Source organism: Equus quagga, chromosome 13 (genome assembly GCF_021613505.1).
Source record: "Equus quagga isolate Etosha38 chromosome 13, UCLA_HA_Equagga_1.0, whole genome shotgun sequence".
NCBI classification, from domain to species: Eukaryota; Metazoa; Chordata; class Mammalia; order Perissodactyla; family Equidae; genus Equus; species Equus quagga.
The window spans coordinates 41,466,024-41,488,952 of record NC_060279.1 but is presented as its reverse complement, the minus strand read 5'-3'; the positions used below and the strand labels follow the sequence as shown (position 1 = coordinate 41,488,952).

Genomic DNA, 22,929 nt, shown 5'->3' with positions numbered 1-22,929 from the left:
GTCTAAAAGTCATTTGGAAAGAACTGATAGGCCTTGGTGACTGACAAACTGGATGTAGGAGATGGAGAAAAAAGAATCAAAGATAACGTCAAAGAGAATTACTCATGCTTCAAGACTCAGCCTGAGTTCCTCTTCCAGGAAGCTGTCCCAGAATTCTCAAGCCTGTGCTGTGTGTTCCCTTTCTGAACTCAATTAACACAAATAATCTGTATCACCCTGTTTTAGGATGTAATAACTATAACATTATAATCCAGATTTTGCATATGTTTATTTCCCCAACTAGACTGCAAGATGTTAAAGGTCAGGGATATCTCTAACCCCCACAGTGCCTGGCCCTAGTACAGCCACAAAGTGATGCTCAATGAGTCCTCACTGATTTAGAAGAAATCTGTATTCTCCTCTGTGCTGAAGAGGGTGCTTACTCCTGTTTCTGTTTTTGAATTTTCATCTCTCTTACTTGGTCCCAAGGAGTGAGGAAGAGGCAGAGATCCTCAGTGCTAATATCTTCCCCATGTATAAGTCAAATGTCAACTATTAGCATTGCCATTAGCAATAAAGAATTTCATTCATTCGTTTGTTCTTCTATTGGGTCAGTCATTCAACAATAGAGGAACAGTGTCTCATGGAGCTTAAGGAGTCAGCATCGGCTCCGGATCTTGCTTATCATCTTAGATCTGTCGTTTACTGGCCACGCTGGTTTGGAAAAGTTATTTAATCTCTCTCAGCTTTAATTTCCTCATCCACAAAATCAATAATGTCTACCTAATAAGAACATTTACTGAGTGCTGACAATGTGCCAGTCACTGTGATTTAATTCCCATTTTACAGATGAGGAAATGGATACACGGGGAGAGTAAGGATGCACAGGTGGGAAGTGTAGAACCAGGACTCAGTCACAGGCAATGCAGTCCTGGAGTCTTTGTGCTTAATGTTGTGCTTTATAACCTCATAGGTGTGGCGATAGTCAACACGCAGACATGGTAAGGATCGTATGTGGCGTGTCTGGCACACAGCAGACACTGAATATGCTAATTATTGTTAATACTGTCAATATTGTTGAGCATCTAATATGTCAAAGGTGTAGGGATAGGTTTGGGGGATGTGAAGAGGAAAAGACATAGATTGCCCTCCGGTTTCTTCCAGTCTAATAGTGACACCAGATATTTGTATGCCAGGAGACAAACAATCATAAACGACCACTGCTTAGAAAACATTCAACCCAACTCCCTCATTTTACAGATGAGGAAATTGAGGCCCAAACGTGAGGGGTGGGGTGGAGATTGAGTTACTCAAGGCTGAAGCTTAGACAAGCATCCAGCTCTCCTACACTGGAGTGCTATGTCCGTGGCACAGGAAAGTGTTCAAAAAAGGCAGAGATGGTCTTTATCCAAGGCCCGTGTGCACTTACGAAGCAGCTTTCCTTGGGAAGAGGAAGATGGGCGGGGGTTGGGGGTCGGAGGGTCACGGACTTGCTGATAGATGGAAAGAAGCCCACCAGATCCTCTCAGCTCACCTGGCTCACAGAGTCCAAAACTCTTTAGCATCATCATGTCTTTCTAAATTTCAGATGGCAGCTTCCTCTCCCTTCCCTGTCTTCTAAGGAGAGTGGAAGTTCTACTCCAGGCTACTACTTTAATTAGAGGGTGTCCTTAGTTAAATGACCGAATCTGACCGAATCTCCCTGGTCCTCAGGCTCTTTCTCTTAAAAAAAAAAAAAAAAAAGCCAAAAAAAGTGCGTTGGACTAAGGTCCCCTTCAGCTCTAAAATAATGTGGGTATTTAGGGGGAAAAATAGTGCTTTCAGAGAACGTTTAGTTAGCCTGTGAACCTGAAAACAGAAGGATTTTGTTTGCCAAGTGGGGGTACTACTACAGCCCAGCTTGCAGCCACAAGAGGGCAGCAGGTGCCCGAACACCTGGGCAGGTGGCGTTGGTGGGCCCCTCAGGAAGACAAGCAGCCTCTGCTCAGACCTTGCCAGGGTCCCTGGAATTCTCCTGTCATAAACCCCAAACTCACTTCTTTAGCAAAGGGCAGCCAGCCAGATTGGGATGAGATGAGGGAGCAATTTTGCAAATTAAGTCTAGCACCAGAAAGATAAAAGACCAGGTCTAAAAAGAAATTGGATTCTAGGAAAGTAAATATTTTATGAAAAATTGAAAATGTACCCCTGTCCTAGTTTAAGTTGCCTACAGCTCACATCATCAGAGGCAGAGCTTTGAGAAGAGCTAGGAGCATTTTACACGCTGGTAAAATTTTTCGCAGGCTGAAAGGTGATTTTGAAAACTCATTTGTAAGGTTTGTGTGTTAGACAACATTTTCTAGAGTTCCTCGAGAAGTTTGCTCCCATTTAAAAAGCCCTTACTCAGGAAAGAATTGGTTCTGGAAGTTTCCAGAAAGCTCAGCCAAGCCAACACTAAATTTGTTTTGTTTTTTCCTAAAATAACCGAATTATCATGTGTCTACTGAATGAAAAGCAGCAGCCTGGGCTGCTTCATACCCTTGAGGGTATGAAGCAGGGAGAGTAAGTTCAGAGAGGGTGGTAAGGAGGGCTGGGTGCTGGCCTGCCTTCTCATCTGCAGAATTTCAATCAGCAATAATCACATTTCAGATCACCACAACAGCTCAAAGATTCAGGATGACCTGTCCAAGTGCCTTTTCAAATGTATAACGGACCTCAATTCCTCGAGAAGACAGTTCCCATCAGTAGATCATAATCTTGCAAAAGACGTACAACACCCACAGCACAAAGACTTAAGGATATGAGCTTTATATAAAAGTGAGCCTGCTTACTCACTAGGAATAAAGTTAGAGCCTTGGGTTGTTTTTGTCCCCCTTTCCCAGGATCATGGAGGGGTGATGCCCACTGCCTTACTCATCCAGCCTCATTTCTGGACTTCTGCTACCTTGCCAGTTGCTTCCAAAACACACTATGTCCTTCTTCACTCTCTGCTTTGCATATGCTATTCCCTCTGCCTGGATTCTTTTCTCTGCCTTATCCTTCTAGCAAGCTTTTACCCATCCCTCAAAACCCCACTCAAATGGCACTGTTTGGTGGAGTCCTCCCTGACTCCCTAGAGAATCTCCAGAGAGTTAATCGTCCCTCATCAGTGCCCCCATCTCAGCTAGTACAAAACTTACCACACTGTACTGTTTGTTTTCACGTCTGCCTGACCCCCTAGACCTGAGAATTCCTAAAGGGCAGGGGCTGATAATTTATCTCTGTGTGCCCAGCCCTGGCCCAGTGCCTGGCACATTGTAGATACTCAGTCAATGCCGGCTGAACAGAAATGGATTCTTGTTCCTGTAAGTGGCAGGGTGTTTTGCAAGGTGGCTGATCAGGCTCACTGAGCAAAAGAAAAGCATTCCTGGAGGGGTCCTTGGGTACTTGCCTGGCATCAGGAGTTAAATGCACATAACTGATTGCTAACATTGAATGCTTGTGTGTTGGAGGGCACACATCATTCAAAACTTGATGAAGGCCATTTGCCTAGAATCTGTTTTAGTTACAGAAAAAGATTTCGTGCAAGAAGAAATTTTCTGATAGTCTGATTGAACTCTGGGCTGTGAATTTAAGGGAGTGGTGGGCACTCCATGTTGAAGAACTTCATAATTTATGATATTTTTTGGAAAAGACTGTTTGGAGCTAGTAGGTTAAATATGAGAAGAGACCTGTGAGTTCAAGCTTTGCTCTGGGCACTGGACATAGGTGGGGTGGGGCTTTGGCAGCTTCAGGTGTAACCACCTGGCCCTCCGTGAATGAGCATTGGGGTTGGAGGCATAGCTGCCGCTTCTCTGGATAGCTCCTCACAACTTTGCCTCATCTGCAAACATTTGAGGGATCAGTAAATATTAGTACATATGTGTTGTCAGTAAATAGACTTTGTGAGAGCTGCCAACACCCTCTGGTGCTCTGAGCTTGTGCTTCTCTCTGGCTCCGAGTCTTTTTCTCTGCCTCCTTGTCCCAAGGCTCTCAGCATGGATGCCAGGGGCCAGCTGTATAGAAATAAGACTGGGAGACAAAGGAAGAAAGGTACAGGTAACCTTCAAGGGTATCGTAGTTGTTTCCATTCTGTGCAGGGGAGGCCCTTGCAGGGCATTTTTTGAGGATGGAATTTCTTGATTTGCACTTCACTGGAAACAACCGTGGGTATAACGAAAGAGGGGAGGACGGCACATGACTGGGACATATTAAGGATTAAAGCTAAACAGAAGCCAGTGTAGAGGACCCAAGGCTCACACCTTTTTCTACTGGATGATGCTAATAATTCAGCATTGCTCTCTTTGCTGTGAGATCTCCTGACCTATTGTACTATTTCTGAACTGTTGGCTCTGGGAAATAATTTCTAGGAAAAAGGACCCCTGGAAAATTGACTTTGATTTTGAGAAATAAAAGGAGGGGCACTGGAGAAAACGAAGAGAGACACAAGTAACAGAGTGACAACTGCCTAGAGAGCTGCAACTAGAAGGATGGTGAAAAATGATATTTGTGAATGACCCTTTGAAACATTACAGTCAGGTGTGGTCAGAGGGAATGACAAAAAACAAAGCCAGCCAGAGCGGCTGTAAGAGCCAGGGAGCTTTCCTCTCCAATGGGAAACCCAGCAAATCTCAGAGAAGTGGTGTGTGGCAAAGTGGAAGACAAGGGCGTGATATGAAGATGACCAGATAAAGGGCTTTAAAACACCACAACTACTAAATGCTGATAGAGAACTCACATAATTATAATCACATACTAAGCTGACAACAATGCTCACATAAGTTAAACCTGTGTAGATTGTACTAGCTACTTTTTATAGTTTACCCAGAAAGCTTTCTTTTAGGTGTGTGAACTGGGCACGTGATCCTTGTTTGGACGATCATAGTTCTTCATTCTTCAGGCAACTTTTATTTGTCCAGGTGGTGGGCACATGATTTAAGGAAGGGCCCATCAAAGTCCTTCCCTGGAAAATATATACAGATGCTAAGAAAAGTACAGTGTTTTTTGCTAATAGACAAAGAAAAGCAGATAAGAGCAGAAATGAAAGGCAGATGAAAAAGAGTGAGGTGGCCCTGAGTTCTCTGTGTCAGACTCTAAGGCCTTGGTTCCTATGGCACTTGCTTTAAATCTATGAGCTATCCCAGGGTGGCAGATTATATTTTCCAGAAATGGCTACCACAATATATCCCATCCCACATACTCTTATTACAATGCAAAATTAACAGTTCTTCCATCGAGTGGCAGTGTCTGTTTCCCCTACCACCCACCCCCTCCCCGGGCAGACCTTTGTGACCACTTGGGCCAAAAGAGTATGGTGGAAGTGATACTATGTGACTTCTGATGCTGAGTCATCAAAGTGCCATGTACTACTGCTTTATTCACTCAACATATTTGATTTTAGAGCACAGGCACCATACTTGAAGAAGCCAAGTAGCCACATAAAGAGGCCATGTGTAGGGGCTGGCCTGGTGGCATAGCAGTTAGGTTCGTGTGCTCCGCTTTGATGGCCGGGATCCCAGGCACTGACCTAGCACTGCTGGTCAAGCCATGCTGTGGCGGCATCCCACATAAAATAGAGGAATATTGGCACAGATGTTAGCTCAGCAACAATCTTCCTCAAGCAAAAAAGGGGAAGATTGGCAACAAATGTTAGCTCAGGGCCTATCTTCCACACACAAGAAAAAGAGGCCGTGTGTAGGGGTCAGGCCAACCGCCCCACCTGAGGTTGTAGTAGACAGCCAGCCTCAACTGCCAGAAGTGAGATGTTTCCAGATGACCCCAGCCATCAAGTCACCCTTAGCCTTTGGGTTTTCCCAACTGAGGCCCCAGGCATCACTGAGCAGCGACGAGTGATCCCTAGGTGTCCTATCTGAATTCCGGACACATAGTGTCCATATGCATAATAAAACGATGGTTTTCAACTAGAAGGACCCACAACTAAAAGTATACAACTATCTATTGTGGGCGGATTTGGGGAGAAAAAGCAAACAAACAAACAAACAAACAAACAAAAAAGAGATTGGCAACAGATGTTAGTTCAGGTGCCAATCTTTAAAAAAACCCAAAAAACCAAAAACGATGGTTTTATGCCACTAAGCGTTGAGATGGTTTGTTATGCAGCTAAGTTGACTGGAATACTCGACATCCTTCTTGGCTATGTGAACCAAAACATTCTCTTTTTTGCTTAAGCTAGTTTGAATTGAGTTTTTGTCACTTGTAACTCAAGGAATCTTGATTTACAAACCCTCTTGTCTCTAGGTGTTATACACGCTTGCAAATCAGTTACCAAAAAAGTAACTGGCCTTCTTTCTTGTGGTCTTTGTGGAAAAAGTGCAGAAAGGTAGTGAAGAGGAAAGAAGAATTAGGGCAAGGGCCTCAAAAAAGGCCCTCTTTTTGTTTTCCTCAGCCCGTGAATCCACGGGTAATGGCATGCCTGATTGCCTCATTTAAGTCACTTAATTTTTCTAGAATTGAGTTCTGGCCACTGATCTGCTGATGACCTGTGACAGGTCATTGTATCTTTCTGGGTCTATTTCTTTTTTTAGAGGGTGGTAGTGGAGGGAGCTATTTCTTTATCAGCAAAATGAGGGCATGGGGCCAGATGTGATATTTATTGGTATGTTAATAGCAGCTATGTGCCAAGCATCATGTTAGGTGTTTTCTGCATATTACTCATTTGATCCCCACCACATCCCTATGCAGCAGTGTCAGCCACTTGAGGGTCATTTCCTGGACTAACATTCTATCAACACTTGTTCAGCGCCTTCTCTTGTACCTCTCACTCTCATACGCTCTGAGGGCACGGCAGGTCACGTGTGACAATTTCCTTGTTTTCAAGAAGCTTATGTTCAGATCAGGAAGGTAAAGCTAAACTAGATACTAAATTGTTATGGTCTAAACTGAGTGGCATTGACTATAAATGCAATAGGAGTTACGTTCGTTATCTATCGCCATGTAACAGATTACCACAAACTTAGCAGCCTAAAACAACACACATGCATTATCTCACGGTTTCTGTGGGTCAGGAGTCTGGGTTTAGCTTAGCTGGGTGCTCTGCAGGGTCTCACAGGCCTGCAATCAAGGTGTTGGCTAGGCTGTGTTCCTTAGTGTAGCCCAGGAGCCTCCTCCAAGCTCATGCGCTTGTTGGCAGAATTTCTTGCAGGCGTAGGACTGAGGGCCCTATTTTCTTGCTGTCAGCTGGGGGCAGCTCTCAGTTCTTAGCGGCTCCTGCAGTTCCCTGTGATGGGCCTTCTCCATGGGGAGTTCATAGCATGGCAGCTTTCTTCCTCAAGGCCAGCAGGAGACTCTCTCAGTCCAGTTGGCTAAGAAAGAGGGTTACATAATGTAACTTAATCATGAGAGTGACATATATCACCTTTGCCATATTCTACTGCCTAGAAGCAAGTTACAGGGGACGGGACTACACAAGCGTGTGACTCACTGGGAGGAGGGCGTGACTGTATTTACCGCAGGAATTTAGAGAAGAGATGTCAGAGTGAACTGGAATCCTCAGGGGAGGCTTTATGGAGAGACGTAAGCTAGAGCTTGGAGAATGAGTAGAATTTAGACCAGCAAAGAGGGAAGGGGAGGAGGCAGGATGTCTAGGACCAAAGAACTGTATGAGCAAAGGTGTGGAGGTGGGGTTCTCGCCTGAGGAATCCCTGCACAAAGAGCTCAGAGAAACCTGCTGACTGTGCCTCACAAAGGGTAGCAGGAACTTTTTTTCTTTAACCAGAGGAAACTGGGTAGTGGAGAGAGTCCTGGCCTCGGTGTCAGAAATTTTGAGTTCAAGGTTCAGTTCTGCTATTAACTAGCAGTGTAACTGGAACTTGCTGGTTATCTGAGCCTAGTTTCTCATGAGTGCTTCTATTTACCTTGTTCTTGTGAGGACTAAACAAGCTCTTGGATGGGAAGTACTCTGCAAACTGTCCAGGTCCTATTTCCAAAGGCAGCTTTACCAACTTCTAAGACCCCACTCTCTCTGGGTCCCCCAGCTCTCTGACTCCTTTCTCCATCTTTCACCTGATCCCCTTCCCCTTAAAGTCTCCTAAATTCGGAGAGGGGTGTTCTCTAGGTTTTGGCCTTGCCACTTCTCTCATCTCACTACATGCTCTGCCTTAGGGCTCTCATCTGCCACCACTCACAATCCAAAGTCTATGGCTCCCAAGTCTATGCTCTGGTCCAGATCCCTTGCCCTCATCCCAGACTTATGCGCCCAACCAATTCCTGTTGGATCTCCTGCAGGCCCCTCAAATCTAACATACTCCAAGCTGAACTCATTATCTTCCCCCCGCAAACCTCTTCCTCTTCCTTTTCTTCCCTGGTCTTGGGAAATCACACCACCAAGTCAGGAGTCTTTCGTTGTTCTTTCCTCCTCCACCCTCACACCTAAGATCCAAGTGGTCACCAAGTCCATTCTCTCCTGTGGATCCTCTTCCCAACACCACTGCCCTAGTTTGAATCTCATCAGTTCTCCCCTGAATCACTGCAATTGCTTTTTAATGGATCTGTCTATCTCATTTTGTTCTCCACGCTTCCTGCAGAATAAACTTTCTGAAGCACAAATTTGATATTCCCGCCGCTCTGCTTAAAAGCATTCAGAGGCCCCTAAATACTTAGGAATGAGATTTACACTGCTGGGTGTGATATGCAATACCTGAAGCCCTCCCAGATCTGATTCTTACCCACTCCTTTCTCTCCTCCCCTGCCCGCTTCCTCCCTGTCCCCTCTGGTCCAGTCCTACTGAACTGCTTGCAGTTCTAACACTGCATCACGTTCTTTCAAACCTCTGTGTGTTTGAATACCCTCTTCCCCTTGTCAGAAATGCCCTTCTCTGCCTTGCTAACTCATCTGTGATCACTCCTAGGTGCGCTCTTAGCAGTTTGTGCAGGCCTCTATCACAGCTCTCATTACTCAGGAGCGCCAAAGCCTGGACTGTAATTGTTTTTTCTTCTGCTGTCTCTCTTGCTAGATTGTGAGTTCTCAAGAGCAGAATGGTGTCTTATTTTATTTTCTTACTTTGATACTGTGATCACCTTTTCTTTCAATCTGATCCTTTCTAAATATTTTATGTATTTATTTTTTGAATAGGCAACACATTTATCTGTCCAAAAATTCAGAAGTTACAAAAGGTATATAGCAAAAAGTCTCCCTCCTACCCCTGTCCCCGACCCCTGCTGTCTAGTCTTCCTCCTCAGAGGCAATCAATGTTATCTGATACTGTGAATACTTCTAGAGATAGAAACACATCTAGGGTTCTCCTTTTATACAAAAATGGAATCATGTTCTACAGACTATGCTGTACCTTGTGTTCATTTAACTATGTACAGTATCCATGAAATCACTCCACTTCAGTATATGAAGAATTTCCTTATTCTTTATTTACAGTTATTCAGTTTTCTATCGTGGAACTATCATAATCTAACCAATGAACATTAGGTTGTTTCCAATCTTCTGCAAATACAAACAATACTGCAATGACTAATGTCACAAAAATGTCATTTCACACATGTGCAAGTGTCACAGTAGAATGAACTCCTAGACGTGGAACTACCAGATCAAGGGGTATGTGCATTTGTACGTTTATGTCATATTGCCCTTCACGGAGTTTGTAGATATCTTATTTATCTCTGTATCCCTAGCCACTGTTACAGAGCCTAGGACAGAGTAGGCATTCAGTACAGTTTGTCAAATAAACAAAGGAAAAAAAATAGCTCTTTTAGTGGAAGCTCCCTTTTTCCTTCCTCTGATGCCTTGCTTTAGAGGATAAGTTCCTTTCCACCCAGTGCTCAGTTCAAACCAAATGATTCATGTTCAACCAAAATGCCACTATGCCACTATTATTTAGAGCAAGATTCTTTTTTTTTTGTGAGGAAGATTCTCCTGGAGTTAACATCTGTTGTCAATCTTCCTCTTTTCTTTCTTTTTTTTTTTTTTTTGCCTTGAGGAAGGTTAGCCCTGAGCAAACATTCATGCCAATCTTTTACTTTGTACTTGGAATGCCTCCACAGCATGGCCTACTAGCAGAGTATGTCCGCACCCTGGCTGCCAAAGCAGAGCATGCAGAACTCCAACCACTCAGCCATGGGGCAGCCCCCTGGAGCAAGATTCTTATTCCAACTTTTATTAATTTTCATATTTGTGTAACTAATTGAGACTCATCTCCATTAGCTTAGTTATAAAATAAAGTCACATTAATTTTTATGTACTAATAACTTTGAGTCCTTATCTCACATTTTGTGAGACGTCTCAATTATTCTACTGTGTTTTTTTTTCCCCTTGAGCAATTCCTGGAAACCCTTACATAGTCCACAAATTCTTTCACGGGGTTGTTCTTGTTTTTATAAGTCACTTGACCTCTCAAGTGAACTTTTACTGTCTTTTAACTATGTATCCCTGTTGCTTCTTCTGGATTCATGGCTTACTAGCTGTGTGACCCTTCTCTGCCTGTTTATTTATCTATAAAATAGGGGGCATTATAGGGTTGTGAGGATTAAATGAGATTATAGATGTAAAGTGCTTAGAATAGTGTTTGGCACATAGTAATGTTGAGAAAGAGAGTCCTTCACACATCTTTCATGCTTCTACTGGTGTTCCTGGGTATGCCAAAAATGCAAAGCCCTGACTGCTCTTTACCACGGTCATTTCTCATGGCTGTATTTATAGTGAGCAACTTTGAAGGATGAAGTAATGTCTCCCTCCAGGACAAAGAACAGGTTTGCTGACTGCTTCCTATAAAATGACAGGTTCTTTAAGCTCAGTGTACTGCAGCTGTCATGTAAATCCAGTAAGCGCACAAGATCCATCTGAGTCCTTGGTGGCATCTCTATGGGACTTGGGGGAGCAAGAGAAATAGACACAAACATGCTGAAGCTCATGTTGCTTCCTGTGTCTTGAGTAATAGCCCTTTGTCTCTGACCCAGGACTCTTGTGTCGTCTATCAGCATCCATGAAACAGTAACAGACTAAATTATTGGCTTGTCAGTAGGGTAAAATCAAATACCAGGCTGGAGCAGTAAGCGCTTAAGTAAGCCATTTTCCTTATTTTTGCTCTTGCTGTTCTCACTTGCCTTTGCCAGGCACTGTGTACAGTATCTTGAAGTCTGCGTTTGGGAAGGTAGCCAAAAAATATCAATTGCTGCCATTTGCGAAGAACTCTGCTGTGCTGCTGGGGGAAACAAAATGAATTAGAAATAAAGGTAACTTCAAAATCACTGCTCAATTGAAATTATTACTTTGTCATTCTAATACCCAGTTCTAAAACACTGAGACCATAGTTTCCTCTACATATGCTTTTTGTACATTTGGGGCACAGTTTTTATGTAGTTGCAATACGTGAAAAGAAAGTTGCACAAAAACAACTTGGCCTTAGTTCCTGTTACTTAATAGCTGAATGACTTGGGCATTCTAAGGTTCCGTTTCCTAATATGTGAAATAGAGAGAGAAACTAACTCATGATCCAGTAGTCTCACGAGGTTGTTAGGGCCATGTATGTGAACACATAGGTACTGAGCAAATGAGTTGTTATAATTTAAGACTGTGTTGACTCACAAATGTCAATTTGTCCTAATATTACTGTTTTTAGAGGGTACGAAATGAAAGAACAAAAAAAAAGTTGCATCACGTCAGCAACTGAGTCAGTCAACCAAGCGCCATGCCGGGTTAGCGGCTCACGGTCCAACAGACGAATCTGCTAGGAGCATAAAAGACAAACTACAACTCCCAGCAGGCTTTGCTCCCTAACTGCGTCATATGACCTCAGCTCCGGCCCGGGTCCGGCCCTTTCCCCGCCCCCACCGCCCAAAAACTACATCTCCCAGGAGGCTCCACGGTGCCTAACCGTCCTTTCCCCCCGCCCCCTGCCTCCCCTTTACCCTCGCCGGCAGCTCCGTGGCCGACTCGGGTCCCGCGGTCGACGGAGCGGGCGCGCGCGCCGGGGGTCGCGCGGCTGTTGAGAAGGGCGAGCGCGCGCGGGGAGGGAGTGGAGGCGTAGTGGGGCGGGGGTACGGTTCGCTTGCTCGCAAGATGGCGGACGAGGACGGGGAAGGGATTCACCCCTCAGCCCCTCACAGGAACGGAGGTGGCGGCGGCGGTGGGGGATCTGGGCTCCACTGCGCCGGGAACGGCGGCGGGGGAGGCGGCGGCCCGCGGGTCGTGCGCATCGTCAAGTCCGAGTCCGGCTACGGCTTCAACGTGCGGGGCCAAGTGAGCGAGGGCGGGCAACTGCGGAGCATCAACGGGGAGCTGTACGCGCCGCTGCAGCATGTGAGCGCCGTGCTGCCCGGGGGGGCGGCCGATCGGGCCGGGGTGCGCAAGGGGGACCGCATTCTGGAGGTGTGAGTATCGGGGCGCCCGGCGCCCCACCCCGCCCCATCCCCTCCGCCTGTCCCTGCTTCTCCCCTCTACCCCTGTCATCCTCAGGCCGCACCTTCCCCCAACCCCCGAACCGGCCCTGCGGACCCCCGCCCCCTTCTGGCCCGGCACCTCCTTGGGGCTTGACCCTCCCCACACCCTGGGTTTCTGCGACTCCCACCCCCCTCCCTGTAATCTCCAGTTCACGTCCCTGCCCCCACTGCTTTTACCCCTGCCCTCCATTCCCTTGCCTTCTTTTCTGTCCCTTTGCCTTCCCCTTCGGCATGCTGCTTTCTGTTCCTCGCTGCCCCTCGCTTTCCTCGTGATGAACCTCTTCTGCTCCTCACTGACAGCATCTCCTTTTCTGACCCAGCCACTGTGTGTCCTCCCCAAGTTCTCATCTTTGTCATCATAGTTTCTTGTTCTCCACCACTGCCTTCAGCCCCCGTGGACCGGCCGTTCTGCCCTCTAGACCGAGTAGGCAGGACCTCTGGTCTGCTCCTACTTTTCCTCCAGAAACATCATCCCTCCACACAGCTCTGCTTTTCTTTCCTTAGTTACCCTCTCCTTATGGTTAAGCACCTCTTGTATTTTGCTAGCCTACCATGTGACCCTTTCCTTCCCTCCTTTTTGTACTCTTTCTCCGAGTACACCTTCTTTTCTGACCCTTGCATGCCTTTTTGGTGGTGGTGGTGGTGGCGGCGGCGGTTGGGTCTTTGACACCATAGTTTCTCTTCGCAGTAGTGCCCATGTTACACCAGGATTTTTGAATCTGGGGTCTCCATCACCGCATCCCTCTGAGAGCATCCCTGTTCTGGCCCCCTGTCTTCACTCTTGCACCACACTCCTACTTCTTTGTAGTCAGGTTTATGGTAGAGCTCTCCTTAGTTTCTACTTCCCTCAGACTACAACCCCCTTTTGGGTCTTTGACCTCCTTACTTTTTCAGGGCACGCCGTTTCCATTCTCTCTCCTCCTCTATTCTCTTGTGAGCCCACACTTGACTATCCTATTCTTTCTCTCCTCTGCGTTTGCTTTCCCTTCCTTCTGTCTTAAGGCCCCTTCTGCTGCTGCAGCCCATCCTCTTTCCCTGCTGCAGTCCCTCCCCCTTCATCCTCCATCCTGACTTCCCCATTGCATGCCTTAAAGCTCTGGCAGGATGCTGCCTTGTCTTGCAGTTTCTGTGCAGTCCTCCTCCACTCCTCTCATCCAGGTGTTACATTTGTGTTTCTGTACTTTGTATTAAAATGTATATAGTGATTGCGGGTTGACTGGTAGGTGGGGTGTGCTCTCGTCTCCACTCTCCTTAGCAGTCTTCAACTCTGTCTCTCTCTCCTTCTTCCTGAATCTGTCTTGTGTGTTCTTTTTTCACACTTGTGCCCTCTCCCTCAGTGCTTGGATTTGCCCTCATGAAGTCTCTCATTTTTTATAAATGTTATTCTAATCATAATTTTCACAACTTTCAGTCTTTCCTCTAGTAAAACAGTGAGTATGCGCAAGGTTTCAAAGGGGATAGTGTCTTGAAGGTCTGCCCTATAGAGGAGTCCATCCCTTCTTAGTCATCTTATGCCCCCTGCCCTTATCCTTGACATTCTTATTCTCTGGTATCCACTCATTCTATATTCTCTTACCTTCCACCTCAAGAAGGCATAGCTCACCAAAGCAAGGGTTTGGAGTTTTATACTTTTGCTCTGTCCTTCCTGTATATAGATGCTTTCTTTTTCCTTTAATGTCCTACATACTTTTTTCTAGCATTCTTTGGCACTATGTTCTTAATCTTTTGGGGGTCAGAGTATTCAGATATAGAATGCAATAGTGCCCCTTTACTTTGTACTTGGGTGCCTAATTCTTTTCTTTCTAGATATCTTAAAATCTGTGGCTGATGTTTCCTCCTGATAGAAATTCTTAGAATTGTTATTTTCTTTTCCCTTTGGAACTTTAACTTTGGATCCAGCTGTTTGTTTATTTTTAAATTTAAAACTGAAGTATTTACCCAAATTTATAAATTGATCATAAAGTTCTAACTCATTTATTCTTTCAGAAACTAAAGGAACTAGACCAAAACAATTCTGTAGAAGACTACAGTTAATGTGATCGACCATTTCAAGTATATACATATATGCCAATAACAGAGTTGGTGGCTTCTTGCCTTTATTGTGGTTTTTGCAGCAGAGTCCAGATATAAACAAGGTGCTGTGAAGGAGACCTCAAATCATCCCCCAGTACAGGTAGAAGGACTTGCCTCAGGCCCAGGTTCCAGTCTAGGCCCATTCCTCCTTCCAGAGAAAAGACTCCATTTCGGCACGTCCTTGGTGCTAGGTAGAGAGAACTTTGTCTCTTTTAGTGGGCAGCGCGAAAGAACATTCTTTGCTTAGAGAATCTTTCTCTGGTTCTCTGAAAAAGTAAAGACATTTTCCTGTCATTCATTTCTCACCTTCCAACTGTGGTTTGCTTTCCAGATTCTTTGAAGCTCCTCTGCTACTGTAGTGAAAATAGTGACAGTTGCAACACGGAGTCGAGCTAGTTGGTAAATTCTCTATGACCGCAACTATACCATTTCTTTTGCTTTCCTTCCCTTTTTCCAAAGTCTGCATCTTAGGTTTTCAGGTGAGGGGAGGAAATCAGTGACCAAACAGACATGATTCTTGAGGGGTGTTTGTGTCTACTACTTGTTTTGATCTTGGTTAACTTGATGCTGATTTCCCTAAAGCATTCTTTAGGCAACACACTCCTTAGAGCTTTTTTCTGTGTCTCTCACCTGAGTTCCTTTAGTTAACCTCTGTGTTGTCCCAGTTGATGAAGTGCCAAGTGGGGTCAGGGTTAGGCACGGAGAGATCATCATTGTGTAGATGTAGTTTGTATGAAGTCATAGGTGGATGTCTGGACCTTGACAATTGCTGTTTAAGACTTTTCCTATTTTAGATACTTTCCTCCTCTACACAAATTATTTTGTTCTAATTTTCATGTATTGCTCTTGTTTGAACAACTGCTAGAGATGTGAAAGGACAGAGTAACTTTGAGATTTGAGGACATACAAGCTTGGACAAAAGTAAGAACATCAGTTTCTTTGTATTTCTTTTAAGCGGGGTCTTTGCTTAACAAGGCCCTGTCCTTCGTGAATCTTGGAACAGTCATTAAACTAAATTCAGTATGGTTCAGTTTGTCCTTTCTCCCATCAAAACTGACTAGATTCTAACTGGTTCAGAAAAGAGTCATATTGCAGGGCTTGGTTCTGGAGTATGAACAAGCCCCCTGGGCTCTAAATTTTACTGCAGATGGAAAGTTTTCTTGACTTGCAGTGTTAGTCTCCACCTTGTAATTTTTCCCAGCATAACATACATTGAGTGTCTTTCCTTTGATGTCTGTATACCTGGAGGCTAATGAGTGAAGGATGCTTTCAACAGATAGAACCAAAATAAATATGTCTTTGCACTAATTATATAGTTTGTGAAGTAAGATTTGACTTCAGGTTAATTTTCTTAAAGTTAAAGTAGTTCCAAGGGCTGTTCATTGATTTCTTGAGGGATACCCTTGGGAGGCTTTAAGAGTGCAGTGAATATGGATATGGGACCCTCTGTATTTTTTTTGTTTTTTAAAGATTTTATTTTTCCTTTTTCTCCCCAAAGCCCCTGGTACATAGTTGTATATTTTTAGTTGTGGGTCCTTCTAGTTGTGGCATGTGGGATGCAGCTTCAGCATGGCTTGATGAATGGTGCCATGTTGGCACTCAGGATCCCAACCAGTGAAACCCTGGGCAGCTGAAGTGGAGCATTCGAACTTAACCACTTAGCCACAGGGCCGGCCCCAGGGACCCTCTGTATATTTGCAGGATTAGGTTTGTCTGTTGGCTAGTTTGTTTTGTCTCTTTGGTATTTGGGTAGTGTGATCTTTAATAAGCATGGACCCCTAAGGTTGGCTTGCAAACATGATATATTTATTCTAGGCAGAGAGTGTATACTTTCCTCCTTGATAGCTACAAGATAATATACCCATCAACTTGCCCTTGTTAAAGTGAAACCGTAAGAAAAAGTAAAGCTATATATTTATGGAAATTTGTTTATTTAGAGTTAATTTTAATAGCTTATTACTATCTCATGGGCAGTCTTTTTTTTGAGCTTCATTTTATGTGAAAGTTTGAAAACCATTGAATAAAAAGAAGTTGCTGCCACAAGAAATATTTTTACAAGTTAAATGTGAGTCGTGTGACATTGACTGCTAAGGACTTTCTCAAAAGCTGCTTTCTCAATTGTAGCTGAATTCTATTTGGCTTAGATTTTCTAGGTAGATTTTGGAAATGGTGTTTGAAATCATGGTTATTGATGAAAGGCATTTTTTTTTAATTAGTTAATTTTTTGTGAGGAAGATTAGCCCTGAGCTAACATCTGCTGCCAATCCTCCTCTTTTTGCTGAGGAATACTGGCCCTGAGCTAACATCCGTGCTGTGCCCGTCTTCCTCCACTTTATATGTGGGACGCCTGCCACAGCATGGCTTGCCAGGGGGTGCCATGTCCACACCCAGGATCCGAACCAGCAAACCCCGGACCGCTGAAGTGGAACATGCAAACTTAACTGCTGCGCCACTGGGCTGGCCCCCAAAGGAAATTTTTTATGGCACTGATTCTCAAGTGTTAGTGAGCATAAGAATCACTGGGTGTGCTTGTCAAAATTATAGATTCTCGGGGCCGGCCTGGTGGTTCAGTGGTTAAGTTCACATGTGCTGCTTCAATAGCCCAGGGTTGGCCAGTTCGAATCCCAGATGCGGACCTATGCACTGCTTGTCAAGCCATGCTGTGGCAGGCATCCCACATAAAATAGAAGAAGATGGGCATGGATGTTAGCTCAGGGCCAGTCTTCCTCAGCAAAAAGAGTAGGATTGGCAGCAGATGTTAGCTCGGGGCTAATCTTCCTCAAAAAAAAAAAAAGAAAATTGTAGATTCTCAGGCTCACCCTTTAAGGATTATGATTCGGTAGGGCTTGCATGGAGCCTAGAAATCTTTATTTTTCACTCCCTTGCTGGGTCTGCGTAATGCAACCCACATGCCCAATCCATACGTAGAGCGACACTACATGTTGTAGGCCTTGAATTCTCAGTTCATTTTATCTTCATGGTTATTTTAAGAGTTGTGAGCTAAGAGTATACTAACAAATAGTGATTTATTTAGGCTCCTGAATTTCACCCCTTAGGAAAATCGGTTCTGTAGATAGTTAGCTATTATATCTGATCATCTTTACTTTACTTGTTGAATCTTGCTAAGCTGTTGTAATAAAGATGGGTGGTTAAGAGGTAGAACAAGTTAATAGTACTGATCATCATTGTATCAGTTTGCAGTTTGTGTAGTGTGTTAGAGTTTGCACAGTGTTTTTATATTTGATCTTCACAACAGCCTTGTGAGACAGGGAAAATATAATCTCCTTGAGGGCAAGAACTACATCTATGTTGTTTCCCTAGCCAAATGCCTAGTGGTGCAGGGAAGGTATTATTCAATAAATACTTGCTGAATGAATGTGGGAGTATTATCTCTATTTCATAAGAGAGGAAACTGAGTGTTGCACTAATGAGTGTTAACCAGAATTAAACCCAGGTCTGTGAACTCTAAATCCAGTGTATTTTCCATTTCTTTGTTTTCTCATCTATTCTTGACTGTTAATAGTCAGCTATTCTTGACTGAATAGTCCCTTAAAATTTTTAAAATTCTTAAAATTCAGTCTTATTCCTGTAAACTTGGATAGCAGTTGAGCTTTGGTTCTATGATTGTGAAATGTAACTGTCTGATATCTTTATTTACCATGTCTCTTGTATTGTTAAATTGGGTGGGAGTTGGGGGACCAAAGCAGTCATTCTTTGCTGTTATTTCTTGCTGTCTTTTCTCTGTTGGTTATCAGTGAAGAGAGCCTGATGCAACCCTAAGAAAAACTTTTTTTTTTAATTTTTAAAAAAATTATTTATTTATTTATTTAAAGATTGGCACCTAGGCTAACAGCTGTTGCCAATCTTCCTCTTCTTTTTTTTTAAGGATTGGCACCTGGGCTAACAACTGTTGCCAATCTTTTTTTTTTTTTTTTCCTGCTTTATTTCCCAACCCCCCTTGGTACATAGTTGTATGTCTTAGTTGCAGGTCCTTCTAGTTGTGGGATGTGGGACGCTGCCTCAACGTGGCCTGACGAGCGGTGCCATGTCCGCACCCAGGATCCGAACCCTGGGCCGCTGCAGCAGAGCACGTGAACTTAACCACTCAGCCGCAGAGCCGGCCCCAGAAATACTTTTTTTTTTGAGGAAGATTCGCCCTGAGCTAACATCTGTGCCAGTCTTCCTCTATTTTGTATGTGAGTCACCGCCACAGCATGGCTGATGAGTAGTGTAGGTCTGTGCTTGGGATCTGAACCTGTGAACCTGGACCACCAAAGTGGAGCACTCCAAACTTAACCACTAGGCCATGGGGCTGGCACCCCCAAGAAATACTTTTAATTCCATAGGTAATTAAAATTGAGGTGGCAAACAGATAAAACTGAGCTTGAAAATAGCATTATCTTCCCCTCAGAAATCACTTCCACAACGTTGCTGTGACCAGGAAAAGATCTTTTGTTAGTAACGTGAAGATTTGTCTGGGTCATATAAGTTATTTTGAAGAAGAGTTCTCTTTCCAGCCGCCACTGATGAGTTTGTTTCAGGTGAGGGTTTTTCCATGCTCTCAGGGATAATTATTTTTTAAGATAAGTCCCATTGGGAGTAATTCTTATGATCTGGTAGATAAGCAAAGAGACTCAATTGACAAGCAAACAGTTACAATTTATGATCACTGCACAGTGCTTTGGGAGCATGATCGGTGGTGAGTTCATTTGTTAGAGGATGGCATTACTGATACAAAGGATATTGTCTGGGTTTAGGTTAGAGCTGGTCAGGATCATTCTGTTCTTCTACTAACAGCTTTGTAGATGGTTTCTGTGCTTCACTAGGGCAGTCCAGTAACAGCCTATGTATAGGTGGTACAATTCCAGCCCCACGTTTGGAAAAAAATTGCAACTCATAGTAAGATACATTCTATTTTACAACCCAATATAAATACAAAAAAAACACCTGAAACAAGTTTCACAAAACTGTATTTACTGGTATCATGTACTCTGGTATTTTTTAGTCTGTTCAGTATTTTGGGGTTTTTGTTTTGTTTTTTGAATTCTTATGGTGGACCACCAGATTAATTTCATGACTCATTAGCTTGTGATCCACTGAAAAACAGTGATTTAGGGCGTCACTTTTCTCATGTTGGCCCACTAATATCACCTCATATTCAGTCTGGCTCCACAATTAAGTACAAAGTATGTGTGAAGTACTGTTAGGCTTGTGTGAGTCAGAGTCTCTGCGTACCTGCCCTTGAGCAGCTTACACTGCAGTGGGGGAGGTACATGTAGACAACTTACTGTGTGTAAAGCAAAGTGAAATAATGGAGATAAATGAAAAACACAACGGGAGGTTAGAGGAAAGTGAATATGCTTAAGAAGATTGGTGGGTAGATAGGTCATAGAAAGCTGTTAAACTGTGACTGAAGGACAAGTGTAATTTCAGGAGTCAGAGAACGGGGAAGAATTTTATAGGCTGAGAAAACTGCGTGTCCTAAGGGAGGAAGATGTGGAAAGTTCTTAGGACAGCAGGGAATCTAAAGTTGCTCCTTGTTTCTAGACAGTTGTGCTTCAAGTTAGATAGAAAAGGGCTTTGAATGCAGTGCTGCGAGGTTTGGATTTTATTCTGTTTTTGAGGTCAGAGTAAAGTTGTATGTGCATTAATACTCAGGACTCCCTGTGAATTTAGTTTTTATTTAATTATTTACCCAAAGAGGTTGAGTAACTTTTCCGAGGCCAAAGAGGAAAATCACTGTATTAGAATTAGAAGAATTTCAGAGCATCCAGTCTCCTGGGCTGTCTTGTACTATATAAAGAAGGGAACTAAGAACAGCTAAGCTCTGACACCCAGACCTGGCAACAGCTGGTGAGGAGCTGGTTGCCTTTAATTTGTGTATGTATTTTACGTCACGATCCAATCCAGCTTCTCAAATATCAATTTCTCTTTCTCCTGTGTTTTAAATGACTATACTTATTGTTGTGTTTATAGTTCATGAGTTTGATCCTTAAATGCTGCAGGCCCACTTGTGTGTGCTCTGCCGTTGCTATGATGTTCTGTTTTAGCTGTACTTGCCTCCAGGTTTGCTCCTCTGGTTTGAAGATGCTTCCTTTAATTTAGATCTTTTATCTTGGTGTACAGCATGTTTTGGGAGTTGAGGGAACTGAAGACAGAGAACTTTAATATAATACCAAGATTTTTACCTGCAGTCTACTTTCAAAATGAAAATTCATACAAAGATCCTTCAAGTAAGTTTTAGAATTGGTGGTGACCACAAAGTGAATTTTTGCTTTCTCTCAGTAATGTGGGGGGTACTTGAGGATTAAATTTTGTGATGTGGTATTAGTCGAGTACTAGCTAGTATGTGTGCAGTCTCTCTTGTTTTTTATTTACTGCTCCCTGCTAACTAAATAGGGTTCTCATAACACTTGAGGAAATACACCTATCTCAAGGTATTAAAGTTGCAGAGTAAGGAACTGTGGTGAGTGTCCTTATGTGTACTTCCTTCCATGAACTTCTGTTGTTATGAAAACATCTTTTAAAAAATGATTTGTTTGGGCCAGCCCTGCGGCCCAGTGGTTAAGTTCCCGTGCTCCCCTGTGGCAGCCCAGGGTTTCGCCTGTTCGGATCCTGGGCATGGACGTGGCACTGCTCATCAGGCCATGCTGAGGTGGCGTCCGACATGCCTCAACTAGAAGGACCCAGAACTAGAATATACAACTATATACTGGTGGACTTTGGGGAGAAGAAGAAGAAAAAAAAAAAAAGAAGAAGAAGATTGGCAACAGATGTTAGCTCAGGTGCCAATCTTAAAAAAAGATTTGTTTTTGCTTAAGCTATCTGAAACTTCAGGTTCTTATGTCCCACCTCAGAGCAAGACCAGAATGACACATCTGTGCATTCTATGGACTTGAAACACAAGTAATTAGTTTACTTCTCTTTGGAAAAGTGCAGAGCAGTCTGCAGAGAGTCAGCTGCGTATATGGATATTCTCCCAGTTGTGTTCAAGAGCCTGATTACTCTTACAGAACTAACTATTCAGTGAGATTAAGCAGGAAGTTCTCTCTCCCCCACCCCAATACTGCAGTACTTTTATATTTATGTGTCTGTCTAGTTCTAGTTATATTTACTTAGTATGTTTTGAAAACTGGGAGATTGCTTAAACTAATACATGGAGATCTGGGAAAATGTGATGACTTGTGTGAAAGTTTTGGAAATTTCTTCCACTTCTCTTACTGATCAGTTTAATCATCCATAAAGTTTGTAATTTGTAAAGTGTGTAGTTTGTCTACTGAATGTACCGTATGGGTTACTTAATTATTTTTACCCAATATTATGGTCATTTTGATTCTGGTAGGGTTAAAAACTACTTTTTGGATCTGTTTTCACAAAATAATGTAACTTGCATCTGTCTTTACTTGGAAACAGCGACGAATGTTGTTCTCTTTACCTCGTGTTTTGAATCCACGGAAATGTGACACTAAAGTTTCCCCTTATGAGTTATGTGCTCATAGATTACTTTAGATTTCCCTGTCTTACCCAATTATCCTGTCTATTGCTGATTTGGAAAAGGTCTTACTGTACCTTTCTTCTTATTCGATATGTTGAAATAGACTACAATTTACTGTGAAACTGTGGTCTGTGTTTCCCGGCTTCCAAAAGAAGTTGCCCAAATTTAATTTGGATTAAAGGGTAGTATTTGATTGCTAAAGGGCCATATCCCTTCAAGAGTATATCTCTTCTTACTAATTTTTAGAGGCTGTCTTTCATAGATGAAGGTATTTTGAGCTGTTTTTTCAATAGTAATGATAGATTTACACTTCTGTTCACACTCATGACAGTACCTCTTGAGACTAATTGAATACTTAGGAAATAGGTATTGGGATTGAGGATGCAGGCTGTTGTCCCAGAACAAACTTACCAAAAGCTTAAAAACATTTGGGGGTTGCATTTAAATTGGCCATATAGGCAGTGGTTCAAAATATAGCAGATCTCAAACTCTTGGGTTGGTGCTAGGAAATGATCTAGGATTGATTGTGTTTCTTCTGCTGGTGAATAACTGAGTGAGGGATCCTCAGAAATAGTGTGCATAGGAGGGAAATGAGTTAGTCAGGCTAGGGAAGCCATTATGGCTATGAGCAACTTTCTTACTCATATCTAACATTCAGTATTCCACAGCATGAGGAAGTAACCCATTTGCACATCCAGCCTTACATTTGGATAGAACCATAGAGTTGCTATCTGCAAGTTCTTAAAGATAAAAATTGAAAAGCAAACAAATCCTATCAAAATAAAATGTTGATGTTGTATATTTTTATAGTTGTAGTATCAGTACTTTCTTTAAGACTTTACCGGTAATTTTTTAGCCTCTATTGTGTGAGGGAATCCGTTGTGCTTTATGTGGTGCATTTACTTTTCATGAAAAGTAAAAAGATGAAAACAGTGTAATGACTTGCTTTTTAAATGTCAACATGTTTATTTCTTATTCCTT

The 22,929-nt window shown here is 43.2% G+C and overlaps 1 protein-coding gene across 4 annotated transcripts in view; it reads left to right on the top strand.

Annotated features, from left to right (window-relative positions):
• Window positions 1-11,846: 11,846 nt before the first annotated feature.
• Window positions 11,847-22,929, top strand: part of SNX27 (sorting nexin 27) — a 67,202-nt gene continuing 56,119 nt past the window's right edge. For 3 of the 4 annotated variants that reach the window (XR_006891543.1, XM_046681899.1, XM_046681900.1), the window contains exon 1: window positions 11,847-12,311. Coding sequence is in view for 3 of the 4 variants with exons in the window: in XM_046681899.1 (XP_046537855.1) it covers window positions 12,001-12,311 (311 nt within the window). In the remaining variant the exon portion in view is untranslated. The remainder of the gene's footprint in view (window positions 12,312-22,929) is intronic. The other variant, XM_046681901.1, reaches the window with a different exon arrangement.